The sequence below is a fragment of the Pundamilia nyererei genome, unplaced genomic scaffold (genome assembly GCF_000239375.1).
Source record: "Pundamilia nyererei isolate P.nyererei 1_Seehausen unplaced genomic scaffold, PunNye1.0 scaffold00093, whole genome shotgun sequence".
NCBI lineage: Eukaryota > Metazoa > Chordata > Actinopteri > Cichliformes > Cichlidae > Pundamilia > Pundamilia nyererei.
This window is the reverse complement of record NW_005187494.1, coordinates 730,370-753,637: the sequence shown is the minus strand read 5'-3', so window position 1 is coordinate 753,637 and position 23,268 is coordinate 730,370. Positions and strand designations below refer to the sequence as shown.

Sequence of the window (23,268 nt, the reverse complement as noted above, 5' to 3'; positions counted from 1 at the left end):
GGGGGGATCCCGTGCATCCCCAGCAGCAAATCTCACCCTGCACAGCTGAACGTTAACCTGCAAGGAAAGCAGGCTGCTTGCACTGATAACATTAGCCATGTGCAGCAAACTAACGTGACATCATTGGGCAAAAAGTCACACAATCAAAAATGAGCTCTTAAATAGACATATGTCCATACAACAGGTAACAAATCAAGCAGTTAACCAACAGAAAATAATTTTTCAGAAAGTCATACAAAACTGGTCAGCACATCATATTCAAGTGCTTCTTGAATATGTTGATTTTCTCATTTTTAAGTTTCTAATTTTGTAAAATTATCATGTTTGCTTTTGTTTCGTTGTTTTGTGACCATTTACTCAAAATGTATTGGTTTTAAGTAAAAGCAGACCCAGTTTCAGTTCCATTAAGCCGCTATTGTCTCTGCAGTGCTGCATCAACAAACAAACAAACAGTGGAAAAATCCTTCACTGCACGTCACAAAGAGCTTGCTGCAATTTTCTCTAATCATTTCGAATTGCTTGTTGTGATGCAGCCTTCTTATGGGCGTCTTCACTCTCCACAGATCAAAAGTGTTCAGGCTTGGATGACAGAAAGCAGGCCGAGTGAGGCGAGGGGGTGGATAATCTGTAATAGAGCAGAGACGTGCCGCGTGGAGGCTTTTCAGAAAGCGTACGGACATGTCAGGTGACAAGTTTTAACGTGCTGTGTAAAGCGAGGGGGGGGGGGGGTCACTTCAGAGTTTGTCGCCTGCAAGAAAAGCAACGGCTTGTGCTCCCACGAGGCCTGTTTGTTAGTCATTCCCCTGCCCGATGCATGTGACTCCCGAGAAGCAGAAGCCCACAGCTGCGCTCTGATTGGCTGATGTGCCGCAGCGATGCTGATGATGGCAGACGACCCACGCAGCAGAGAAACAGCAAGTGTCAGTGTTGATAAATACAGCCCACGGCCTGACCTTAAGGAAACCGCACACTCAACCTCTGCCTTCTCACCCATCTGCCCACCTGTCGCTTCCTCCACCACAACATCTGCTTCGCACAGCAGCAGAGGGCCTGTCATTTCTAGTCAAGGACAAACTTAAATACAACGATGGAGCGCAAATTCAGCATGTGTGTAATCAGGGAGGAAAATGAATGTCCCAGATGGATGTAAAGACACTGGAATTGAATTAATTACGCGGTGAGGTATTATAGTGCTGCAGCAAACTGCTTCCATTAATACTAATAGCAGTCTAGCAGTGTTCATAAACATATAAAAGGCAAATGAGAGTCAGCAGCTCTCCAAGCAGCCTCATGAATCAATGCATGATCTGATAGCAGCCTGCCTGGAAAAATGATGACAAGGTGAGGAGCTTGTTTTTGAGCTACGAATCTGAATGGACCTGCGTGCCTGTCACCGTCAGGGCAGAAGGGGAAACGGCGCCTTTTCCCCACAGAATCAGCCATTGTTGTGCATCTAAACGAACTCTACCCATTTCTCTGCAGAATCTCACCACTTCACTCTCAGGCAGGAAACTCTTTCCTACAAGAGCCGTTTCTTCTTTTCCCCTCCAACCTCCCTCGACGACACATGGCTGACTTTGGTTTCTGCAAAATGGCCACAGTCCTCAGAGTAACGCCCTTCAACAGGCTGGATTTATGTAACCATTATGGTTCAAACACAGGAGGGATGGGATAAATTAACTTGCAAAGGATACCTCCTTCCTGGTGAATCTCTCCTCCACCTCCTTTTTTGCTGAGCTGAGCTAAGATTGAGACACATGAGATCCTCATTATGTCTGACTAGCGAATGTCATCCCTTAGATGTTAAGTAGCGTAAAAAAAAAAAAAGCTCGAGGATGGAAGTTTCTATTTAAATGTCTAAATTTCTGAGCTAGCAAGCTATCCTGGAGCCAGTTGCAAGTGAGGTAAGCAATTGCTAGTTATTATTTTTGTTATATACATTTTTTTAAATAACCAAATAAATATTCAAATTTTGCTGGTTAAGACCAGAAATACTAGTCTGCTGAACTCATATTTTCCAAGAAGTTATGGGGTCATTTCCCTCTAGCTACGAGTGCAGCGTTGGCGCAGGGCAGCACTCCTCTTTATAAAACCAGCAAGCTACAAACTAAGATAAATAGTGTAGTATTATTAGTATTTAGCAAATTAACGTTTACACACGCAGCAAACACTTTCGTGATGACTTTAGAGGCTCAGTCACTGGTTTCAGGTCATATTTATTGATGTGTTGGAATAGACAAGGCATTGGCTGTTCAATCACATTTCTGGGAATGAGGATGTTTGTAGCGAGCCTTCACAAACCAGTGGGTGATATCACAGTGGTAATGTGCATCCTTATTTACAGTCTATGTTAAAAAAAAAAATAAAAAAAAAAGCTTACAGTTGTAATGTGAGTCAGTCTCCAAAATAATCCAACATTGTGTGCGCGCGGTGTTATATGTGCTGCAAAGTGCCACATTAAACCAGCTCTGATTATAGAAAGATGCATTTAAACGATGATATTAAACCTCAAACATTGTGTTGCATTTTTACTTTTTTTGATCATTCTCTCCAATTTCTTCTCTTCCACTCAATTTACCATAAATGTTGCATTCCCAGTGCAAACATGTCTGAATCTGACTATTTCCTGCTGTGCTAAATCTGAGTAAGGACAACTTTGGAAAATGTTTCTCCCAGAACTGTCTGAAGTTTATGTGTGAAAACAGCTATAAGGAGGTGTTATTTTCGCTTCAGACTCTCGTTTTATCCTGCTCTCGTCACACGTTACAGTCCTAATATTGTTTACTTACCCTGTTTTTTACCATTTGACGTGTTTTTTTGCAGTTTTCCCTGACCCCTTCCCCTCCCCTCCTCATTCGTAGGAGGTTCCAGCAGTCGGACACAAGAACAGCACCTGCAGAGCGAGACTCATGCTGCTCTGTTTCCCTGGCAACCCCTACATTGGGCTTTGCTTGTGCAAACCATTAAGCAATGCCAGCTCTGCATACACACACACAGCTGCACACACGCACACACTGAAGAGCGCCCCCACACAGCCACCCTTTTAAGGGTTTTCCGGCTGGCAGACTTCTTTTTTTAATTTGAGCAGTTTTTCCAAAGCTTTTATTATTATTTTTTTTTCTTTTTACTTCAACTCCAGCAGCCTGACCTGCGTCACATTTTCCCCACACATCATAAAAACGGACCCCCTGGGAGGCAGCAGCCCCCGTCTAACAGAGGCAGGTTTTGTTGGGGCATTTCTCTGCAGATGACATACATCCTCAGAGTCTATAGGAGCTCTCCGCCTCCTCTCTGTGTCATGAGCATATCTCCAAAATAATGTGACACGCAGCCCCGGCACCGGTCCTTTTTCGCCACCGCAGGGAGGATTTCTTCCACTATTCTGGGCCCCTGTGCTGACGTGAGCAGAGGCAAATCCCGCCGGCTCCCACCCTGTTTTTTTCCCTCATCATTCCCGCTCCGACGCCAACGCTCACCTTTCTGGGTTGCCAACATCAATGCTGCTCAACCAAGTTTCCAGGAAGTCGCTCAGCAGGCTGCAAGAGCTTACCTGTGGAGGTGGGAGGGTGCATGTAGGGGGCGGGGGGGAGGGGGGTGCACTCATGCACCAAGCAAGTCCGAGAAGGTCAGCATTCGTTAGCTCCAATTTAACTGAGCCCTTCACTAATGCTTCACTTTGAAAAGTTTAAGCCAAATAATTTGACTGATTGGACAGAAGTTCCTGATACACACCCAAAATGGAGCCCATTACACACACACACACACACACACACACACACACACACACACACACACACACACAAGTCAGCCGTCCTCAGGGGGCCCCTACGTAAATGCCAAAGTGGGTGGTGGCAGATCTGAGGATCTTAGCTGCAACAGGTAAAAGAAAAGACTTTGACAGGCAGCTAATAAATGACGCTTTGATCATTTTGTCTCATGGGAGAAGAATACACGTGTGCCTCCGCAGAGTAACACTCGCAGCGCAGATGAAAAAGGTGCACGACTTAACAAATGAAGAAACACACATGCGAGACCTTTTCTGCACAGGGAGGCGGGCAGTGTTAGCTACAGTATTAGTCACCAACGTTTGGTAAACAGGCAGGAGTTTGACAGACATTCAAACTGAGAGTGTGCAGACGGCGAATGGGTTTAGCTGAGGTGGGAGGAAGAAAAGCTGAAGTAGGACTGAGAAGCAGAAAAAAAAAAAATCAGCATACCAAAGCACAACCACGAAACTGTAACAGTACCCTTCAGAAACAGACCTGCAAGTTAAAGCTCACAATGAGCAGTTACACCACCATCCAGCTCTTCTTATCAAATTTGCACATTTCTTTACACTTATATGATTGAAAACTGAACAATTTTGAGTTTAGACTGCATCACCTGTGGCATTTTACATACATTTTATAGAAAAAAATATTCAGCAGGCAAATCGATATTGAAAACAGGATTGACTGGGCTTAACTAGCTGTGATTGTAAGTTTAATAATTAATCAGCTCTATTACGATTCACAGATTTCTTCCATATTATGTCTGCTGTTCTAACAAGGAGGTGTTATCAAGGAGGTGAATATCAGCTTATAACAAGTGATCTACAGGGCATAAAAGTGACTTTGGGCACTGTGACATGTCAGAAAAAATTGAAAAATAATTACGTGGTAGCTGATAAATCCTGATTATTTCCTCAAATAACAGATGACTAATAGCTGATCCACAAAAGATCAAACTATGGGCACAAATTTTATTAAAAAACTCCATATTTCACGGTCTGAAAAACAAAGACATTTAATCTAATATGAAGTCAGGCATGAAACTGTTAGATCAAAAGTGATAATTAATCACAGCTCTCATTTATAGCATTTAATCCACACAAAATACAATGTGCAAATGTCAGTCATTTCCAGTAAAACAATGATGAAAATACTTAAATAAATGACGATAAATCCATGATTGTGGTTCTATTAAGCTCCATATTTTCTCTACAAGAGCAGCTTTTCAGGATTCACAGTGCAAAATGATCCTTATTTGTCTATTCGGGGCCTTGGAGCTTAAACAGCCCCTCTGTTTAAGCTCCTCCTCCTTTAAGGCAAAATACTTCTCATTGGTTGCCCCTCATGACCCCCTTGGCCATATCCCCCTTGCTGAAATCATACAGGCTAAAGTAGAAACAACTGTCTGAAGCTGAGCTTTTGCCTCTCATGGATTATTTCTCCATTAGATGACCTCATCTGAAACTCTGGCCATGTAAAATATAAGCTTACACCATTGCAGCAGCATATTTATGACAGAAAATAAGGCAGACCATTAGAGGGCATCCTTAAATTTCCCAGCAAAGGCTTTTATGCCAAATCACATTAGCCTTTTGGGTGTTAAACATGATCAGACCAGGACAAAGGCGTAACAGGTTAGAAGATAGTGATTTGAGTCTATCTATTAAATAAAATATGTCTTCATTTACTGACTAACTTGTAAATGTGTTTTTCTTCTGAATTACTGTGTTGACATAAACCCCTGAAAAACATGCAAAACTAATTATAAAACAACAAATTACATAAACAAGTCCTAACAACTTAACTGACAAATTGGCTACCTCAAAAAACAGATGTTACCAGGTGTTGAGGAGGTTTGCCACAGAGTAATTACCCCGAGGGAGAAACCGCCCTCCACTTAGCCCCTGGTGATTAAAACCACCGTGCCATCTGCGAGATTCATCTCACATTAAGAGTTCATAGCAAATGAAGAAAGGGCAAAAGTCTCTGGTCTCCAATAGTCATCACTTTCCATCATCAAAAATTCATTTTGCACAGCGTCTGAACTCTGAGCCTGTGTGTCTGCCATTAAAGCTCGCTCACTGTGAGGAGAGGCTAAAATATAAGCCTTTATTCCTTTGTTAAAAACAAGGAATAGACATTAACCCACATTTCGGGATGGCAAAGGGAGCAGCTGCCTTCCTCTTCTCACCATATTCAATTTCACACAATATATGGCCATAAAAATTCTCCCCGGCCCAGCTCTGCCAGTGTCAAAGTGAAACCTTCTCCAAGGTTGCCACAGAGTTAAACAGGCATCCCTGAACTAGTCGCAGCCTGTCTGTTGTAGTTACTGTTGCTAAAACCCCGGTTTATTCCTGCCTCTGGGAGAGAAGTTCCCTTTGTGTGAAGCTCGCTGCACTCGCACACTGTAATTTGAAGGGACTGTACGGAAACACTGGTTTGGCTGCCTAAGCGTGACACAACACGTAAAAATCCATTTTCTCAGGCCGGGATGTTAACCCTTTCCCTGCAGCACTGCACCAGGTTCACGACCCTTACGCGGCAGGAGGTCGTGCCCTTTACCACACGGTGATGTTTATCTGGCAGCATCTACTTTTAACTTCTGCCCACCTTGTATTTTTACAAAAAACTATAACCCTGACACTAATAAACCTAAACTGAAATGAGCAAACCCGCTCTATTAAGTAACTGAAAATAAGGCGAAGTGAAAAGAAAACCTCTAATATCTCTGGTATTTCCCTCAAATGTGCAATCAGAGTGTTTCCCACCACCACCACCACAATACCACTTAGTATGAACACTATGAAACTTAAGGTGTCACTGAGACACACAGCTGGAAGAGGCCACTGTGCCATTTCAAGACATAAGAGAGACACGAACCCTGAATGAAAACGTGAGAGTTTCATAACAGCAAAGATGGCGCTTGACTCACCCCCTGCCACCCCAGCCAGCCAAGAGTCTAAATAGGACACTTTTAATTTTTGTTTTGCTCCGATGCTGACAACCATTTCAGACATGTGATGCCAGGCATATCTACCATAGACAGTATAACAGATGGACATAGCTTCCATGTCTAAAAAGTGAAGCCAATGCGGAAGTGCTTAAAATCTACACTCTTAATGGGAGGGGAAGGAGGGGATACCAGTGGTTGCACAACGACTTCTGGCACTAGGAAGTCTAAGGAAAAACAACCCTCACACTTAACCTCTGTAAACACTTCTCTGATTAGTTTTAGGGTTCAAGCCCTCATTTCAAGTCCTACCAAATAAAATATCATCTTCATTTTTTACATTTTTGGTCATTATGTGTCAGAAAAGAGAATGATCTATGCTATGATAAGCTCATTGTGGGCACATTTGTAGTAGAAGTAAGAAAAAACATGCTTTTAAAACTTTAAGTGTTTGTGTTTTGCTTTCTAGATAGGAGCTTCTCAATAAATGCCCTGATTGGTTGCAAAGATGAAGCCAGATTCTCTTTTCTACAAAGAAAACAGAAGCTAGTCGGGCTAGCAACTTCAGACGTTCCCACTAGACATCAGTCTGTGTTCACATTGAGTCACCTGCACACTCATTGCTGTATTTGCCCTAAATCATGGCTCTGTCCCAGTATCCTCTCCTGCAGTCTGAAGCACCCAAGTGCATGCTCACAAATCCCCTACACTCAGTAGACAAGCGTAGTGACAAAAAAAAAAAAACCCTACATGCCAAACATTTAACCTACCCTTCATGCATCTTTCTCCTGATATCGCTGCAGTGATATTCAGAGCCCAGGATTCAACAGCAGAGTAATCACAGTTTGCTTTAAGGCCCAACATCGATCAGTCGAGATAAAGAAGGGCCAACACTCTAAATTCAACAACCCACCTTATTATTATTATACACATCCAGCAAACACACACCAATATCGTCATTCTTCTGCAGTTGTGTTTGTTCTTCTCTTAACTCTGTTTGGGGTTTCTGTCCACTCCTGGGTCAAATGTGTGACCTTTTAGTATCTAAACACTTCACTAAAGAACTTCTAAGTTTAGAGTTTTCCACTCTTTGGATTTCCAGTTTCATAGGGAACATTCATTCGTGCAGAGTGAAGTCGACCTCATTTTTGAAAATATTTTTGATAAAAGCTGTTACAACATTGGATAATTCACATTTTAATTTTGAGTAGAAATCAAAGTTTGAAATCAAAGTTTCTGTTGTAGTTTAACTACGCTTCTAAAGTCTAGTTATTGTCTACAAACAGGTGCCACAGACAAACAACCAGCCGTGCAGACTGCCTTTACAAAAATTAGAACCTCATTCTTTCACAGAAGAGCTTTCTGTTACAAACAAGTACAATACAATACAATTTTATTTATATAGCACATTTAAAAACCACAGGTATCACAAAGTGCTTCACAGAATGAGTTAAGAGCAATAATTCAGTTTCTTCTCTCCTAGATGTTCCACCATCAATTACTGGTGTTATTGCAAAGTGTTTGGAACCACAGCAACTCCAGACCTCCTCTGTTATTAACATCAGGACAGAAAACTGTGTGCCAGGAGCTTCGTGTCATGGACAAGCAGCTCCTGCAGCTGTATTGTGTAGGTGGTTCAGTACTGCTGCCATATGTATTATGAGAATAATATTTTATGGTTAAAATGTAGCTGGAAAAAAATTAAAGGACAAAATCTGAATTACTTGGACATACTGACAATTTATTTTTGAAAACTGAAATAACATCTTGTTTCTCTAGAAGCAGGTTTATATAATTATTTTAGCAACTCCTCCATTCTCTCGTATTTAAGGAATACGATTTTAGGAGCGCTCCCTGTTGTGCAACCAAATTTCTGTATTTTTGATTAGCAGGAAGTGGAATGGTTGGCAGAGATTGCCTCCAGCTTCACTCTGTTCAACAGCTCATTGTGTCTTAAGGCTGTGTGGTGCTGAGCAGGTGGTCTGTAGGGGTGTTTTTTTAAACCTTTAAAATGAAGCAAATCTATGAAAGTGTGAGAGAAATTTTACTATAATGATCTGAGCTGCAAATGAAGCTCTTTATCACAATTTCACATTAAAATATAATTTAATACCAACTTATTTTTCCTCCTATTGGTATACAAGACACCATTTTTTAAGATTTTACATCAGATTTATTTTTAATTTGAGTCTAAATGCAAAATGAAACTACTAGATAAGCCTAATGATTTACATTCAGTTGAAAATCTTCAAGAAACCCTGACCTTAGTGTGACTCTGTGATTAAGGGAGATTGGCTTTGACCTGCTATGCATTTCCTTCCCAAAGCACAAGGCCAGTGCAGAAAGCTGACAAAGAGGCATCGCAAAACACTCCCGAGGGTTAGAAGAAGGTCAGTTCTGCTAAAAAACAAAGGCGGCGAGACCAGAGAAGCTCGACTTTTGTTGCAGCTTTCAAGCAACAAACAACTCTGTTCCTGTGTTCAGTGTCGGCCTTGGGTCGGTTAGCGTGCCCACTGTGATTAAGGGAAGTAGCTGCTGTAGCCGATTCTGGACGTGGATGTTTAACCACAGTCAGTGCTGAGGTCAGAGAAGTGGTTGATCATTAACAGGAAACTGATGGCAGTTTGTTGCAAATTACTGCAGCAGTGAAAAGAGAAAAAACAACAAAAACAAAAAACAAAAAAAACCCACAAGCTTAAAGACAAATCAAATCCAGAATTTGGCTTGTAAAGATAATTTTGCATCTGCTTAAAGAGTAATAAAATCCCCCATCCTCACACATTACACATTAATCAGCCAACAGGTTAAAGTAATAAGATGCAGAAGCTTTATTTATATCTGTGTCAGCACACCGAGGGATGGGAAACACTGTCTCCCTTTCCCTGCATCAGCTTCACAGGGTAAACATTTTCCACCTTGTTAAATGTACCCGCATTCACTGCGGTTGTTTACCATTAATCACACAGTGTGATGCCCGCTAAAGCTAAAACCAGACCTGTAGGGCTTCGGTGTAAGGATCTTTTTTTTTGTATAAGACGAGGAATGCAGAGTCAGTTCAATAAACACAGTCTGGGCATTTTCAGGGGCAGACTTGTCCAGGAACGGGAGTGAAAACCCAAGAAACCACACAGACGGATAATAAACACCACATGGAAGGTAGCATCTGGAAGATGGTCTTACAGGTACCGGGTGTGCTTCTTTATTTGGGACTACACAGCATTTTTAATCCCCTCTCCCTCATATTGAGACACGTTTTGATTGGCTCTAGTTTTCAAACGCCAACACTGTAAGATGAGCACACTTCTAAAGTCTGCCTTTTATTAAATGGTTGCAAAAAATAAAAAAATAAAAAAGGGTCTCCTGCAGGTCAACACCTCACTGTCTGGTTCTACATGTGCTTCCCCCGAGAGGGGAAATTAGAAGACACCACAAACCACCACACAGATGTTTGTGGACTACGCTGAAAAATACCACAAACAAAAAGGATGTACAGCTACAAATACAGACTGGGAAACTTCTGGTGACTGGGTGAAACCGATGGAAAGTTACTCTCAGAAGGTTTTTCCTGTTTCTGTCATTTATTTGAATGCAACAGAAACTTGTGCCCAACAAAGACGATTATGAGGGCATCCCCACGGAAACACAAATGATCATCAGACAAAACAGCAGCTTTTGTCTAAGAAGACTATCGCAGAATGAAAACTTCAGCTTCCTTTTACAGTTAGGTACCCCACATTTTGGCCTCTTCTTGATTTCTTTTTTTTTCTTTGCAAATTTCTCCCACTCAACTGTTTCCAAGGTTGAAAAAAAATATGTTAGACAAAAATAAGCCTCATAATCTCAATGTGATTTAAATCTGACTACATCCGAAACGTGTAAGAGTGACAAATATCCCAAGAAATCGGGAAAAGAGCAAACCCTTCCTATACTGCACTTCATAAACATTTATAACCATTTGAACTGAAACCAGCAATTGGGGAAAAAAAAAAGGAAAAAGAAAAGTGAAACATGAGAATTTCAGTAAAAAATTAAAATTGAAAATATTTCATTGTATGCACACACAGTGCAAATTAAATACAAAGAGTATTACCACACATTTCCTATAATCCTATAATTCATAACCTTTATAATCTCTTCTGCTATTTGCACATTCTTTACTGTAAATTCCTAAGTTAATTTGTAAATTTTGTAGTAACCTGTAAATTGTAAATATTGTAAAACTTTTTTTCTGTCATTTAATGGTCAGGCATTGTACAGCTACAAGCATTTCACCCCCATGTCATACTGTGTATGGTTGCGTGTGTGTGACAAATAAACAAATTTGAAAATTTGATTTGAATTTTTATTGAGCTATGTGTCGCTGAACTCATCTTCAGGGTTTCCACCAGTGAACTGAAAGCGCATCAGCCCACTGAGCCTAAAATCAACCCGGGCAAGACCTTCAGCATTGTGACGTGACTAAGAACATTTATAACTCCAAATGCAATGTAAGAAAATCTGAGGTGTTTCTGTTAGTAACTGTGAATTTAAGATATTTTCAGACTTTTTAAAAATGGCCCATAAATACTCAAAAGACAGACAGTGAATGCAGCTCGGTGCACACTGTCAGAAAGATTTTTAAAAAATAATAATAATAATTCTCAATCAAGTTGAATTCAAGGCCACACTTTTCACTGCAACTAGGTCAAACATCCTATTTTAGACGCACAACACAGCTGACATTCACAGCTGTCGCTCAGGTGAAGGTGTTTATTTTACCACCATTTAAAACAGTACTTTCACATGTAGACGGTCACCCTAGTTCCCAGTATAGAGCACAGGATATCTCACCCACCTCCTTGAACTTTAAATATCAAGTTTAGGTACACTGTGCTGACAACAAACGCCAAAGCAAACGAACATTTTTGTATTATGTTTTTTGTTATTTCTCTACACTTTTGTTTTTTTGTGCTACACTTTCATATAGCACGTCTTTTAGAGAAAGGGATGCTATGTATAGATCACATTTTAGTCAGAGACCTAACTTTGTAATTGAACTGCTAAAATTCACAAACTATTTCTGTCTATTCACATTTCCTGGTTCCCACTCTGTACACAGTGTGAAACAACATTATAAAGGGTTTGAAGGCAACTGTATTGTATAAATTTATAAAACAAAACCTCTATCACATTTAATTAATTAGTATTTTAAATGTCATTGATCATTTTATGACCTGAGTCTAACTGATAAAGTTGTTTGTGCTTAAAAGTTATAACTTTTAAAAATAAAAGGCAGTTGTCTTGAAACATACGATGGAATGTCGAATGCAATAACTTAATGACCAACTAAGAATTTTATTGTGCTTCTACATCTGAATATTATTAAAGTGAAGGCTCACAGGTGCACAATTAAACTAAAGTGTCCAGATTTAACTGAAGGTCTGAGGTTGGAGTCGTAGCTCTGCTCGTTTAAGCCTCGCTGCCCCCGCCTGTTTACATGAGTGCAAAAATATCATGAAGATGGTGCAGGATTTTCCTCATCGCTGTGACGCTGTTGAGGTTGTCGACCTCCCTCCTTGCTAATGTAGAGGATCAAAAGGACATTTGTGGCTGTGATTCTTCACCAGGTCTGGAAAAGGAAAAAAAACAAAACAGACCACCAAGGGTGAAGCGGCCGACGCCTCAACGTAGTGCGAGACGAGCTGCATCTTACAGTTACGACATTTTTGTTGTTTTTATTTGTTTTTGTTTTTATCTGAAGCGCCAGAAACCTTACACTGGATGCTACCAAGCTTGTCCTATTCAATCCTATAAGCTCTGATAGGCCAGTCAGTGTAGGTTGATGTTAAACATTTTAGTATTACATGCTTTATTATAGATGTATGAACTCTTTTGGCTCAAATGATATTCTGAATTTTAATATTTCTCCTCACCAGCCATCGCTCAACTGTAAACACAAGCTTAAAGATGATACATGCTCATTTCTCGTTTGGACTAGCTTTGCATGACTCAAAGTTCAAAGTAATCCTTATTTTTCTTACATCAGGCCTTGCTGGAGCCTCTGAGGTAATATTTGTCTGAAACAAGCTGCTTTATCTGCTCTCTCTTTAGATCTGTCTCCTGATTAGCTGCCCCACAGAAAAAAGAAAGCCTAAACATGGGGTTTCTGTGCTCACACCCAGAGCTGCCCAAGGTGACCATACTGGGGACATCTGCTTTCACCTACATCACACGGAGTCAAGAGAGAAGAAAACTTGAGTCTTTAGCGTCGTTTAAAGCCTGAGCTAATGACTAACAGTGATTACTTATACACGACTTGATTAGCTGAAGTTTTGGCCATGTTTAATGTGAGTATTCCCACTGTGACAGCTGATATCTATTTAAGCTGCGAACCACAGACCAATTTGAATGTGAAAATTGTGCACATGATACAAAAAAGTGAGTAAAGCTCCCAGCAGAAGTGCACGGGCATTACTTCCATTTAGTTTGTTAGCTTTAGGGCATGAATCCAGTATGCAAGTCACTTTTAATCACTGAGGATAAATTCACAGTGGATAAATTGAGGTTGATGCACTTGTACTGTTTACGTTAACAAAACTAAGCACACCAACTGTTATTTGTATTGCTGCTTGCATTTCTGTGTGTGTGTGTGTGTGTGTTCCTCTGAAGGGGAAACCACTGCAGCAGAGCTAAGAGAGCAGCTGTTTGACAAAAGTAAACAAAGACTCAGAGGAGGGAGGACAGGAGTTCCTAACTTCCTGCACTGTTACCCACAACCTGCGTCACGAGATCATTCCTGACTGTGCACACAAACACATGATCTATATACTGAAGGGAGCCTGATGCAACCCTGGCAGTAAAGAAAATTAAAAAGTTTATATTTAGTTTGGAAGTTCAGCTTCTTTAATCAATCTTAAAGCCTTCCCATGAGGGTAAATGATTCACTGCTCACCTGGGACCAGGGTTTTCCTTCTTTGTGTCTCACAGGAGGAAAAATGCTCTGTGTGCGATGGTTTGTTATGACTGAGACAAAAATACAGCCAGCGAACGCTCTCCCAGAGCAGCCCACAGATTCAACAGAAACAAAACAAACTCACAGTTCCTTCCTCTCGGCCGTTTGTTTGGATCTGCGTGTTTCTTATTCAGTCCCACAGTTAAACACCAAGAGACCAGTTTATCAGTCACTCCAGGTCCTCCAAGTGCTTCTGGAAGTATTCATTCATCTTAAACTGAACACCCTCTCCTTATAGTGTTGAAAGATTTTTCTCTTTCTTTCTTTTATAGAAATTAAGCATCAGTGATCCTGCTTTGAACATCAGTTGGTTGTTATTCTTTATCCAGTTTAATGCTGAAAGTCCAGTCTGACACCAGAGTTGAACTCCTGGCAACAGCAACAACAACAAAAAAAATCCTAGTAACAATGAGCCAATAGAAATCATGATTAACTGACATTTTATGTCGTTTAAAGTTTAAAATAGATTGTGGTAGCCAGAGACTGCATATAAAAGTAGGATGTAGCCACTGTGGCATCACTCATTGGTGTCTGAACCGAAAGTTGGCATGCTGGGGGTTTTTTTGAGCGGTCATGTGGTCATGTCACACAAGAGGGTAGACCACTAAGTTAGATGGTTGTTGCTTCCTGCTCGGAAAAATTAAGCCAATGTGGAAATCCCTTAAACCTGCATTCTGTCTGAAAGGCACCAGCAATAGCTGTGGTTGCAAAAAGACTTCAGGTCCTATAAAAGGCCTCTGAAAAAAATAAAATGTCTCTTTCTTGAACTCTGGAAACACTTTGCTGCTGAGTTTGCAGGCTTAGTCACTGATTTGGGGTCATACTGAATAACCCATTTTATTCAGTTTTATTTTTTAAGGAGCATTAGCCGTTAAATTTTCCACTCGCTCATTGGCTGACGACTTGTCAGTCACAAGTTGTCAGCCAAAGAGCAAACAGTTTCCAACCCAGACCCACCCCTCATTGTCACGTCCCGTTTCTTATAATCAAGATGGCCACAGCAGAAACCTTCAACTCAAAGGGGTCATAACAGAAATTCAGAAACCAGCGGATGACATCATGGTAGTTGCACCCATACTGTCTCTGAGTTATTGCTCGCTAGCTTGAACATCTATGCATGGGCACGGCACAGACATAGATACCTGCTGATTCACGCCAAGTAACAAACCAATAAAATATTTAACTTTCAATCGCCAAACGCTAAAGCACGGACTTCTTGGATGTCTGTACCACACAGCGAGCCGTATTATTAGTCAGATATTTTCACTGAAAGCACTACAAAAGGCACAAACACAGTCAAAAAGTCCAGCTCTGTGACTCCAATAAGCAGAGAGTTGAGGGCATGAAAAACTCTAAGAGGGCGTTACGTGTTAATACCAGGTTGTTTTTTGTATGTTTGCTCTAAACAAATTTGACATTTTAAAACAGAAGTCAGTGGGAAAAAGCTCATTTTTGTAGCAAGCCTCAAGTGGCCACTAGAGGAACTGCGACTTTGAAGATTTGGACATTTGTGGGTTGAAAAGATGAGTTGACAGACAATTTAAAATGAAAAAACATCATCTTTTTTCAACTGGCGGGTAAGTCTCACTCACAGAAAAACATCACTGATACATGGCTATAACTACCTCCGCCAAGAAGGTTGTGTGTGTGGGTGGGTTGCTTGCTTGGCTGGATTACTCAAAAAGTTATGGATGGATTTAACCAGAGATTGAAGTTAATCACTTTTAAGTTGGGCCAGTCTACCAGGATCTTGATGTGGACTCATCTCCACTGTGAGAAAAGGCTATATTGGACATTTGCCATCATAACTTCAACAAATTGGCACAAACTAATCTGGATTCATGCACAGCTGGGGGCACATTTTCAGCCTTGGAGGAGGAATGCTGTTCTCAGGTGTGCTTGTTTCTTTTTCAAATAAATCCTCATGCTTTGGTCTTTTTAGATTTTAACCTTAAGATAACACGCAAATGAATGCAACAGATATGATTAATGGTTTCCACTTTTAGAACACTTCTACCTCCGTGGTGCTTAAAGTAGTTTACATTTCTCAGTTATTCTCACACACAGAGCAGACCTGGGAGTCAGTTTGGGGTTTTGCACAAGGACGTTTTGACATGTGGAAGAGGCGGGGACAAAACCACCATTAAACTGAGGTTAGTCGCAAGCACGTTGTACCACCTGAGCCTTAAAAAAACAAAAACAAAAAACTCCTCCTCTCTGAAGTATATAAATTAATGAAGCTTAAAACTCATCTTCGCTTTTCTTTTTCCACTAAAAGCTTCACCACGGGGCTCACACTTCTGTAAAATATGGCTTAAAACAATAAAAACTAACTTTAAGAAAACAGAAATAATGTAACCAAGACTCTGAAAACATTCGTTCTTCGTTTCCTAACAGTATAATGTTTGTCAAGTCAGATTTTAGTTGACTGGAGGGAAATTTTTTTACTGTGCTTCTTTTTATATCCCAGGCAGATGCTGCCAAGCCTGTAAGGCAGAGAGGACCTGAGAAAAGAATTAAACAGCACCTCCTTGCTTGATGAATTCCTGCAGTGTTAATGTGCAAAGGAAATTCTGTGTTAAAGGCAGGCGTTGAGCATCATCATGTGACAGCTTCAGGGCAGTCTGAAGAGGCTTCTTTGAGTCTCCAGAAAAAGAAATTCTCCACAGCAGTGTTTAAGCATGTGATTGCACGCCATGCAATTAGCACTTCCTGTCTGATAAAGAAAACCCCTTGAGAGCAGAGCCCTGAGGAGAGGTGATGAACTGGGTCAAAAGGCACGAGGAGACGCCAACAAGTCATCGAGCGATGAGGAAGTGAAGTGGGTACTCCCCACAAGATGTTCAGAAATGTCACAAGAATGGAGGATGGAAATAAGTCAGCACTTAGCTGACACTGTACTGCATTTAAAAGATGAGAAACACAGAGAGACCTTTACTTTAAACTGAGTAAAGAGTTGCATTTAAACTGTAAGGTTTGATTTTACCACCACAACAGAACATCTGACCTAAAATAAAGAGCCAAATCGTAAATTTTGAACACACTTATGTAAAAATCCTCCCACAGTGCAGTTGTCTCTACACTTGCGTCCACATTAAAATGTCAAAACAGTTAATTCTCCTCCTACTGAACAACAATAAGCCGAGCAGCCACAGAAACCCACCGAACAACTAACATTTCCATTTAAGTAAAAACCGTTTAGCCTTTTCTAATGTACAGTTTATTAGAGCAGACTGCCATAAAACAATGTCTCGGGCTATAGTTTTCATTCAGAAATTACACATAGACTTCACCTAGGCAGGCTCAGACCAGCACCGTATGTGATTAACTTATGAGCTTGAAGGCCTCTCTGACCACAACCTACAGCAGGTGGAGAGGCTGGTTCAGAGCGCTGCTACGCCGAGCTAACCAAAGCTGCAGAGCAGAACAGGGACTCCTGTCTCCACCTGCAGCCCAAGACTGTGCAGTTGGGGCTCAGACTGAAATATTTGCAGAGGAAAACTTGTGTTTCTTACAACACATACACAAAAAACACCAACAACTATCTGCTATAAGGACAATCCAAATCTGTGGAAACTCCTCCTAGTTTACTAGCAAACAATGAAAAGCTGCACCACTGCCAAATGTTATCTCTGTAATATCACAGCCAACACAACTTCACATTTCATACATTTGCTGTACAAAAAAAAAAAAAAAGCAAATTGAACTTTGGGAATCAACTAAAGTGGGCTGAATACATCAAACAAACCCACAGAGTCAAGATGATCAGAAAACCTAAAAGAAAATATAAAAAATATGCCCACAAAGCTGGGCAGTAATGATAAAACCAACATCAGCATTTGTACTGGATAAATGCTGAAAAATGAAGAGCTGATAAAACACACAGACACAAATCAATTAAAAACATCAATATCAGCATCAGCTGTGAGCCAGCTTCTTTAAAAGCACCTGTATCGGCTCAGATTTCCACAATCAGTTCATCTTTCACACAAAGAACCACAAATCAACTTTAACAAGGCAAGAAAAAAAAGTTCAAACACAGAAAATGGCTTGAGGGAGACATCACCCAGACAAACAGAATAAATGTGCAGGCTACCCTCACACTGCTGCTCCGGTCTGGTTTTCACTCCTTTGTTTTTAAAAACATTCCTGAGCTGACACAATAATAGAGCATTACAGGCAAAACCAGCGTTCACGGTTTCATTTGTAAGCTGATTCAGATTAAAGAGGATAAACAGAGTCAACTTAAACTTACGAGCTTCTCCCATATAGAGCTGCGTGTGGATGAGGAGCTGGAGCCGGGAGCGGTTTCACTCTGACACAAATGGCTTTACTGAAACCAAAATTTCATGAAGTGAAAGGTCACTTTTACCTACACATGTCAGCATCTCCGCCACAAGACTCGTGGCAAAACACTCAGGTGAGCGATGGAAAGGTCACGTGTTCTGTATACAACTAATATAAGAAGCACATATGAAAGCGACCCTAATCAGAAGTGAAAAATATCAGATTCGGTGTGGTTTGTGGTGTTCAAATAGTCATGATAGAACAGATCTGAGTCATACGTGTGCAAAAAACATCAGGTTCAGGTCACTTTCTGCTTCAAGGACAACTTCAAGAAGCCAAAACACAACTATGAAGACAAGAATTTCATTCTTTGCACATTTTTACTCCTTAAAATAAAAAATAAAAACAATTCTGGCCGTTCAAGATCTTCTAAACACACCCCTGAAACAACGATCAGCTGCGCTCATCAAATTTCTGCTAATCATCCTCTGAAACTCTGAAATTCAAATTCCACAAACACTGCAGCAGCTGCAGCACCGCCGTCTGGACCAACACCATTTAAACAGACTCGAGCATCGTTCGACCGCCATTTCTATCGTCCTCTGTCGGGCAAAGTAATGAACTGTTGTAAAGCTCAATTATTTATGTGGTTTGTCCAAAGAGGCTTCACGAGGAGCAAAAAGACAAAACACACACACACAGAGGAAGTGTTTATAAGATAAACAGAGGGACTCTGGCTGGCTGCTCGTGGACAAATCTGTGAGGATTGACTGCTGGGGAATGGCAGTGATGCACATTTTCACACCCAGCATGTAACGCTGCACATTTGTCGATCTGTGAACTGCAAACGTCTGTTGACACACAAATCTGTCAATTCTCGACATAACAAGGAATCCTTCAAGCCAATTGGTGCTCCGCGGGAGGATGCTTTGACTTAAGCATGCCTCCATCAGGCCTTTAATCTTCAACTTTGTTAAATGTATGTATTCAAGTAAATATCTGCACATTCACAAGCGCCAAAAACCGCCTGTAACACACCGTTGTGTGAGGTGGCAGGCCCTGGAGGACATGAGTGCCACTGAGGGAGATTAAAAGCAAAACACTGCTTGCTTTATGTTAATACTGCGCTTTGAAAGGCAAACAAAAGCCACAATTCTCTGTTTACATTAATGAACTCGGGACACAAAGATGTGAAAGCAAAAATGCATCACATCACAACTTAAAATAAAAAAAATGAAAATGGGGATACAAGTTTTACACGAAGCGTTTGGTGGCAGGGAGCACCAGGATGTCTCAGGTGAACCGATAACCGACCGGCGATAAAATAAGCCTCTCTGTTTGTCTCGCTGCAGTGACCAGAGGGAGGGCACTCCAATAAAGCAGCCACTACTGAAAAGTCGTGTATCATCTACCTTAAACTCGATCCGTAATATGAAGGGTAACCGGGATAGTCAGAAACACAATCATCATGTCACTGGAACATAAAGATAACCATACAATATTTTAAAATTCTATTATATTTATTGTTAGATTAGTCCATTTTCTTTTTTACTTTTAATGTGATTTACAAAAATGCACAAAATTAAAATTAAAGATGAATTTTACTGACGGCATTATTTATTATTTAATATTTGCTTTCGGTTTCACACGGGACACAATGCCCAGTCTCACGCGGGAGGAAGTTCTGCTTTTGAGCCTTTTATCCACCAAAGCCTCGTCTTCAGAAGAGCTCTAAAGGGTTTAACGTCCCCTCGCGTCCAATGCCAAGTTGCAATGTTGAGATCAAAGCAACGCAATTGTTCAGCTGCACTGATGGTTGCAGAGCAACAATACTAAGAAAATCAGGAGATCGGTGTAAAGGCAAACTGCTGACCTGTGCACGCTGTGAGTGCAGGTATATGTACCACTTGTGCACTGGTAAATTACACAGGTTATTTTGTTTGTCTAGAAACACAGAGCACAAAACCAGCATCAGGGTTACTTTTCCGGTACACGAGCTGTCAGCAGGCCAACTTTGCAGAAAATCTCAAATTTTAGGCTGCAAATGAGCACAAAGACTGTAAATTATACTCTCACAAGGCGACCGCATTAGCCCGAAAAACAGCAACAAAGCGCACTGACGTCTGTACGCAGCATGAAGACGATAACAGCAAATGGAGGAACCAAAACTACTTCACCATCTCATGAAAAAAAAAAAATCCTGGAGGAGTTCAAGGAGAAACAGCACAACTTAACCCAAACACTGGAGAGCTATTCCAACACTACACTCAGTTCTCAGATAAGCATAAATAATGTTATCACAGCAACAACCAGCAAGGCTGTACTTCCTCTTATTCAGCTCATGCCTTGCTCCTCTCTTCATCTTCTTCTTCTTCTACGCCTGACATTTCAGGAAATAAAGACGCTATTTTCAATCGAATCACACATCTTGAAGGAAGAAATACAACCAGGTGGCGAGTCAACAGAGCACGTCCCCTTAAAAATTCCATCCAAACCAACGCATCTTATAGCCGAAAGTATCTCAAGGAAACCTCGAAGCAGGACGGTCGCTAACTCACCTTTTAAATTCTTGGGGTTGTTCTGCTTGGTGCGCGGCATCTTTCCGCCTCAGTTCACAGGTGCATCTTGAGGGGTGGGGGGGGGGAGTGGCTGTTAACCTTGAGGTGAGTCGACTCCTGAGCAGTCTTGGCACATCTAGAGGGGAATAAACAAACACACACATATACTGTGAATACATCAAGTCTGCAGAGGCCAAACATGAGCTCCACAGATCAATGAGGCACTGTGCAGCCTCTCCTGCTCCCACTTGGCAGCTGTCTGGGAGTCCAGGACAGAGCGGCTGATTGAGCGTGCTCCTCAAACAGGTGCCCGGGTCGGAGTTTTTCCCCCATTTCAGGGCCGCCTTGAAACTACGTGCAGCGCTGCGCGGTGAGGCTCGGCCTGCTCTCTGCCGTCAGAGGGGAGGAGGTGTGAAGACATTCTGTCGATATCAACATAACCCTGCAGCGGCTGCTATCTGCCGCTCTGATCTTGAGGCTGACACAGAAATGATAGAGTTACTGCTCATCACTTTAACGAACGTCAGCGTGGATCTCAAATCATGCAAACTATACAACCCCCCCCCCCCCCCCTCCCCTCTGAGCGTCAGGCAAAGAAGTGTCAGAGATCTTTCTGTCAAAGTTCAGTCTTGCAGGTCTGCATCCTCCATCGATTGTTTTCGCACTGATATCAATCGATGACCTTTCCCTAAATGGAAGATTAGAAGCTTATTATGGCTGCAATGCAAATTCCAGCTGACAGAAAAAGGTTGGTGTTCAAGTTAAATGTTACCCAGATGTCAAACCCACAGAGCTACCTGACATGCCACAAGCAACCGCAGAGCAAACGCTCCCCCTCTGCGCAGACAGGAAATCACTAAAAATCATGAATAAAACCTCTCATTTAATGGCACCATTAGCCTTCCTTTGCCCTTGCATCATCTCCACCCCAAAACACCCCCCTTACCCCTGCAGGAGACGTGCATGTTGCAGTGAGCAGCAGTGCTTCAGGAATCAAGTCTTTTGTTTCTTCCCCCCTCCTCTCTTCCTCACCAATGTTACATAACACTTACTACAACTGGAGGATGATGATGATGATGATGGTGATATTTTGTCTCCATACAGTTGGTACATGTGGCGCTAGAGCAATGACATCATCTCACGGTACTCACACTCGCTGCAGCAGGTCGCACAAAAACACATGCAAGCTCGGCTTCAGTAGACGCATGAAGAGGGGCTCCTCGCCGGGTGGTGTTTGAGCGCAGGGGTCGACGGCGCGGACGAGCTAGGGGAGCAGGAGGAGAGAGACGTTTCGTCTGTCTGTCAGTCCGTCTGCCAGCCAGCCTGACTGCTTGCCTGTGTGTTTGTGCGCGCACAGATATGCGAGGAAACACCCCGATACTAACACGAGAGAGAGAGAACGAGAGCGAGGGAGAACAACATACAATGCTGCGTCCCGTTCAGGTGACCAAAGAGTGATGATTTCACACCTGAGGGGCGAAATGCAACAGCAGCCCCCACTGGCTCTGAGTGCGTTAATCACAAGACTGAGAAATATTAAGCATTAGATGCAGAGCGGGCTGCAGGAGCATGTGTGCTCCGGGTTCATGCAGTGCAGTCATTAGAAGCAGAGCTAAAAAGAAAAAAGGGCATTACTGGCATTTAACTGTGTGCAATGAAGTCAGCAAAAACAATGCGTGGGAATAGCGTATTTTGTGCCTGTTGCAACACGTGAACGCCCTGTGAGGGAGGGCGGAGCCAGGGAAAACCCCTCGCTTGTCGCTGCAACAGCGCTCGAATGGGACGCTTCCCTTTATCCAACAAAATGCAGTCAGATTCCAGTTCAGCCACACACACAAATACACACGTTTGTCACGGCAACAGCGGACACACAAACACACTGAGGAGCAGCAGGTGTAGCTGCTTGGCTTACCTCCAAGTGCAACAGCGGGCACTGCGCAGAGAGGCGACCCCGGCAAGCGCAAGTTTTTTTTTCTTTTTTTCTGTGCTGCAGGGTCCAAAAACAACACTGCGCAAAAAACAAATAATAAAATAAATGCACAAACAGACTCACACCTCTCCTCTCTCAGTAACAGACCCCCCTTCCTCCTGCTCCTCCTCCCCCTCCTTCTCCCCCCACTCAAAGTTAGCGACGGGCTAAAACCGGGCAACACACACACAGCTATAAAAGCATGTCGGACTGTCTCCGGCTGCAGCAGCCGAGCTCGACCTTTAGCAGCCGCAAACGCGCGCGGGGGAGCAAAGAGAGCGCGCGGGACGCGGTGATACTCACAGGTGCGGGTTTGGCTCGTGTCAGGGCCGCAGCACACCTTTTAGAGTAAGAAGGGGATCCGCTGTTTTTTCTCCCTTCACCTTCTCTCTCACTTTCTATTGCAGGAAACGGACAGGCCTACTGACGTCAGCGGGGGTCCCGTCTCCGCCTCCCAGCCACGAGGGGTGTCCTCCCAGGCCAGCGGGGGGCTCCCGACGGCCGCCACGTTAGCGCAGGCCCCGACGCCTCCTCGTCGATGCCCCTTCAGTGAGCCGCACCTCCTCCTCTTCCTCCCTGTGCTCGCTCCCTCCACGTCTGCAGGTGAGGCGCCGCATTCCGCGTCGCTTGTTGCAACCCCCCTGCCGGACCCCCACTCAGCCTCTCCTCTGCACATAGCTCAGGACTGACGGTTTTCCCGGAGGTTCCTTGTTGTCAGGTCACGTTGTGCCCCTCCGCCA

The 23,268-nt window shown here is 42.4% G+C and overlaps 1 protein-coding gene across 2 annotated transcripts in view; it reads right to left on the bottom strand.

The window, feature by feature from the left end:
- hivep1 (HIVEP zinc finger 1) overlaps positions 1-22,929 on the bottom strand; it is a 65,097-nt gene extending 42,168 nt beyond the window's left edge. Inside the window, exons 1-2 of one of the 2 annotated variants that reach the window (XM_005739720.2) lie at positions 22,832-22,929; positions 20,560-20,695 (exon numbers count right to left, since the gene is read on the bottom strand). In XM_005739720.2, the coding sequence (XP_005739777.1) occupies positions 20,560-20,599 (40 nt within the window). In that variant the 5' untranslated portion in view covers positions 20,600-20,695; positions 22,832-22,929. Of the gene's footprint in view, positions 1-20,559; positions 20,696-21,710; positions 22,235-22,831 lie in introns of those variants that run through there. The other variant, XM_013912575.1, reaches the window with a different exon arrangement.
- Between the last annotated feature and the right edge of the window lie 339 nt (positions 22,930-23,268).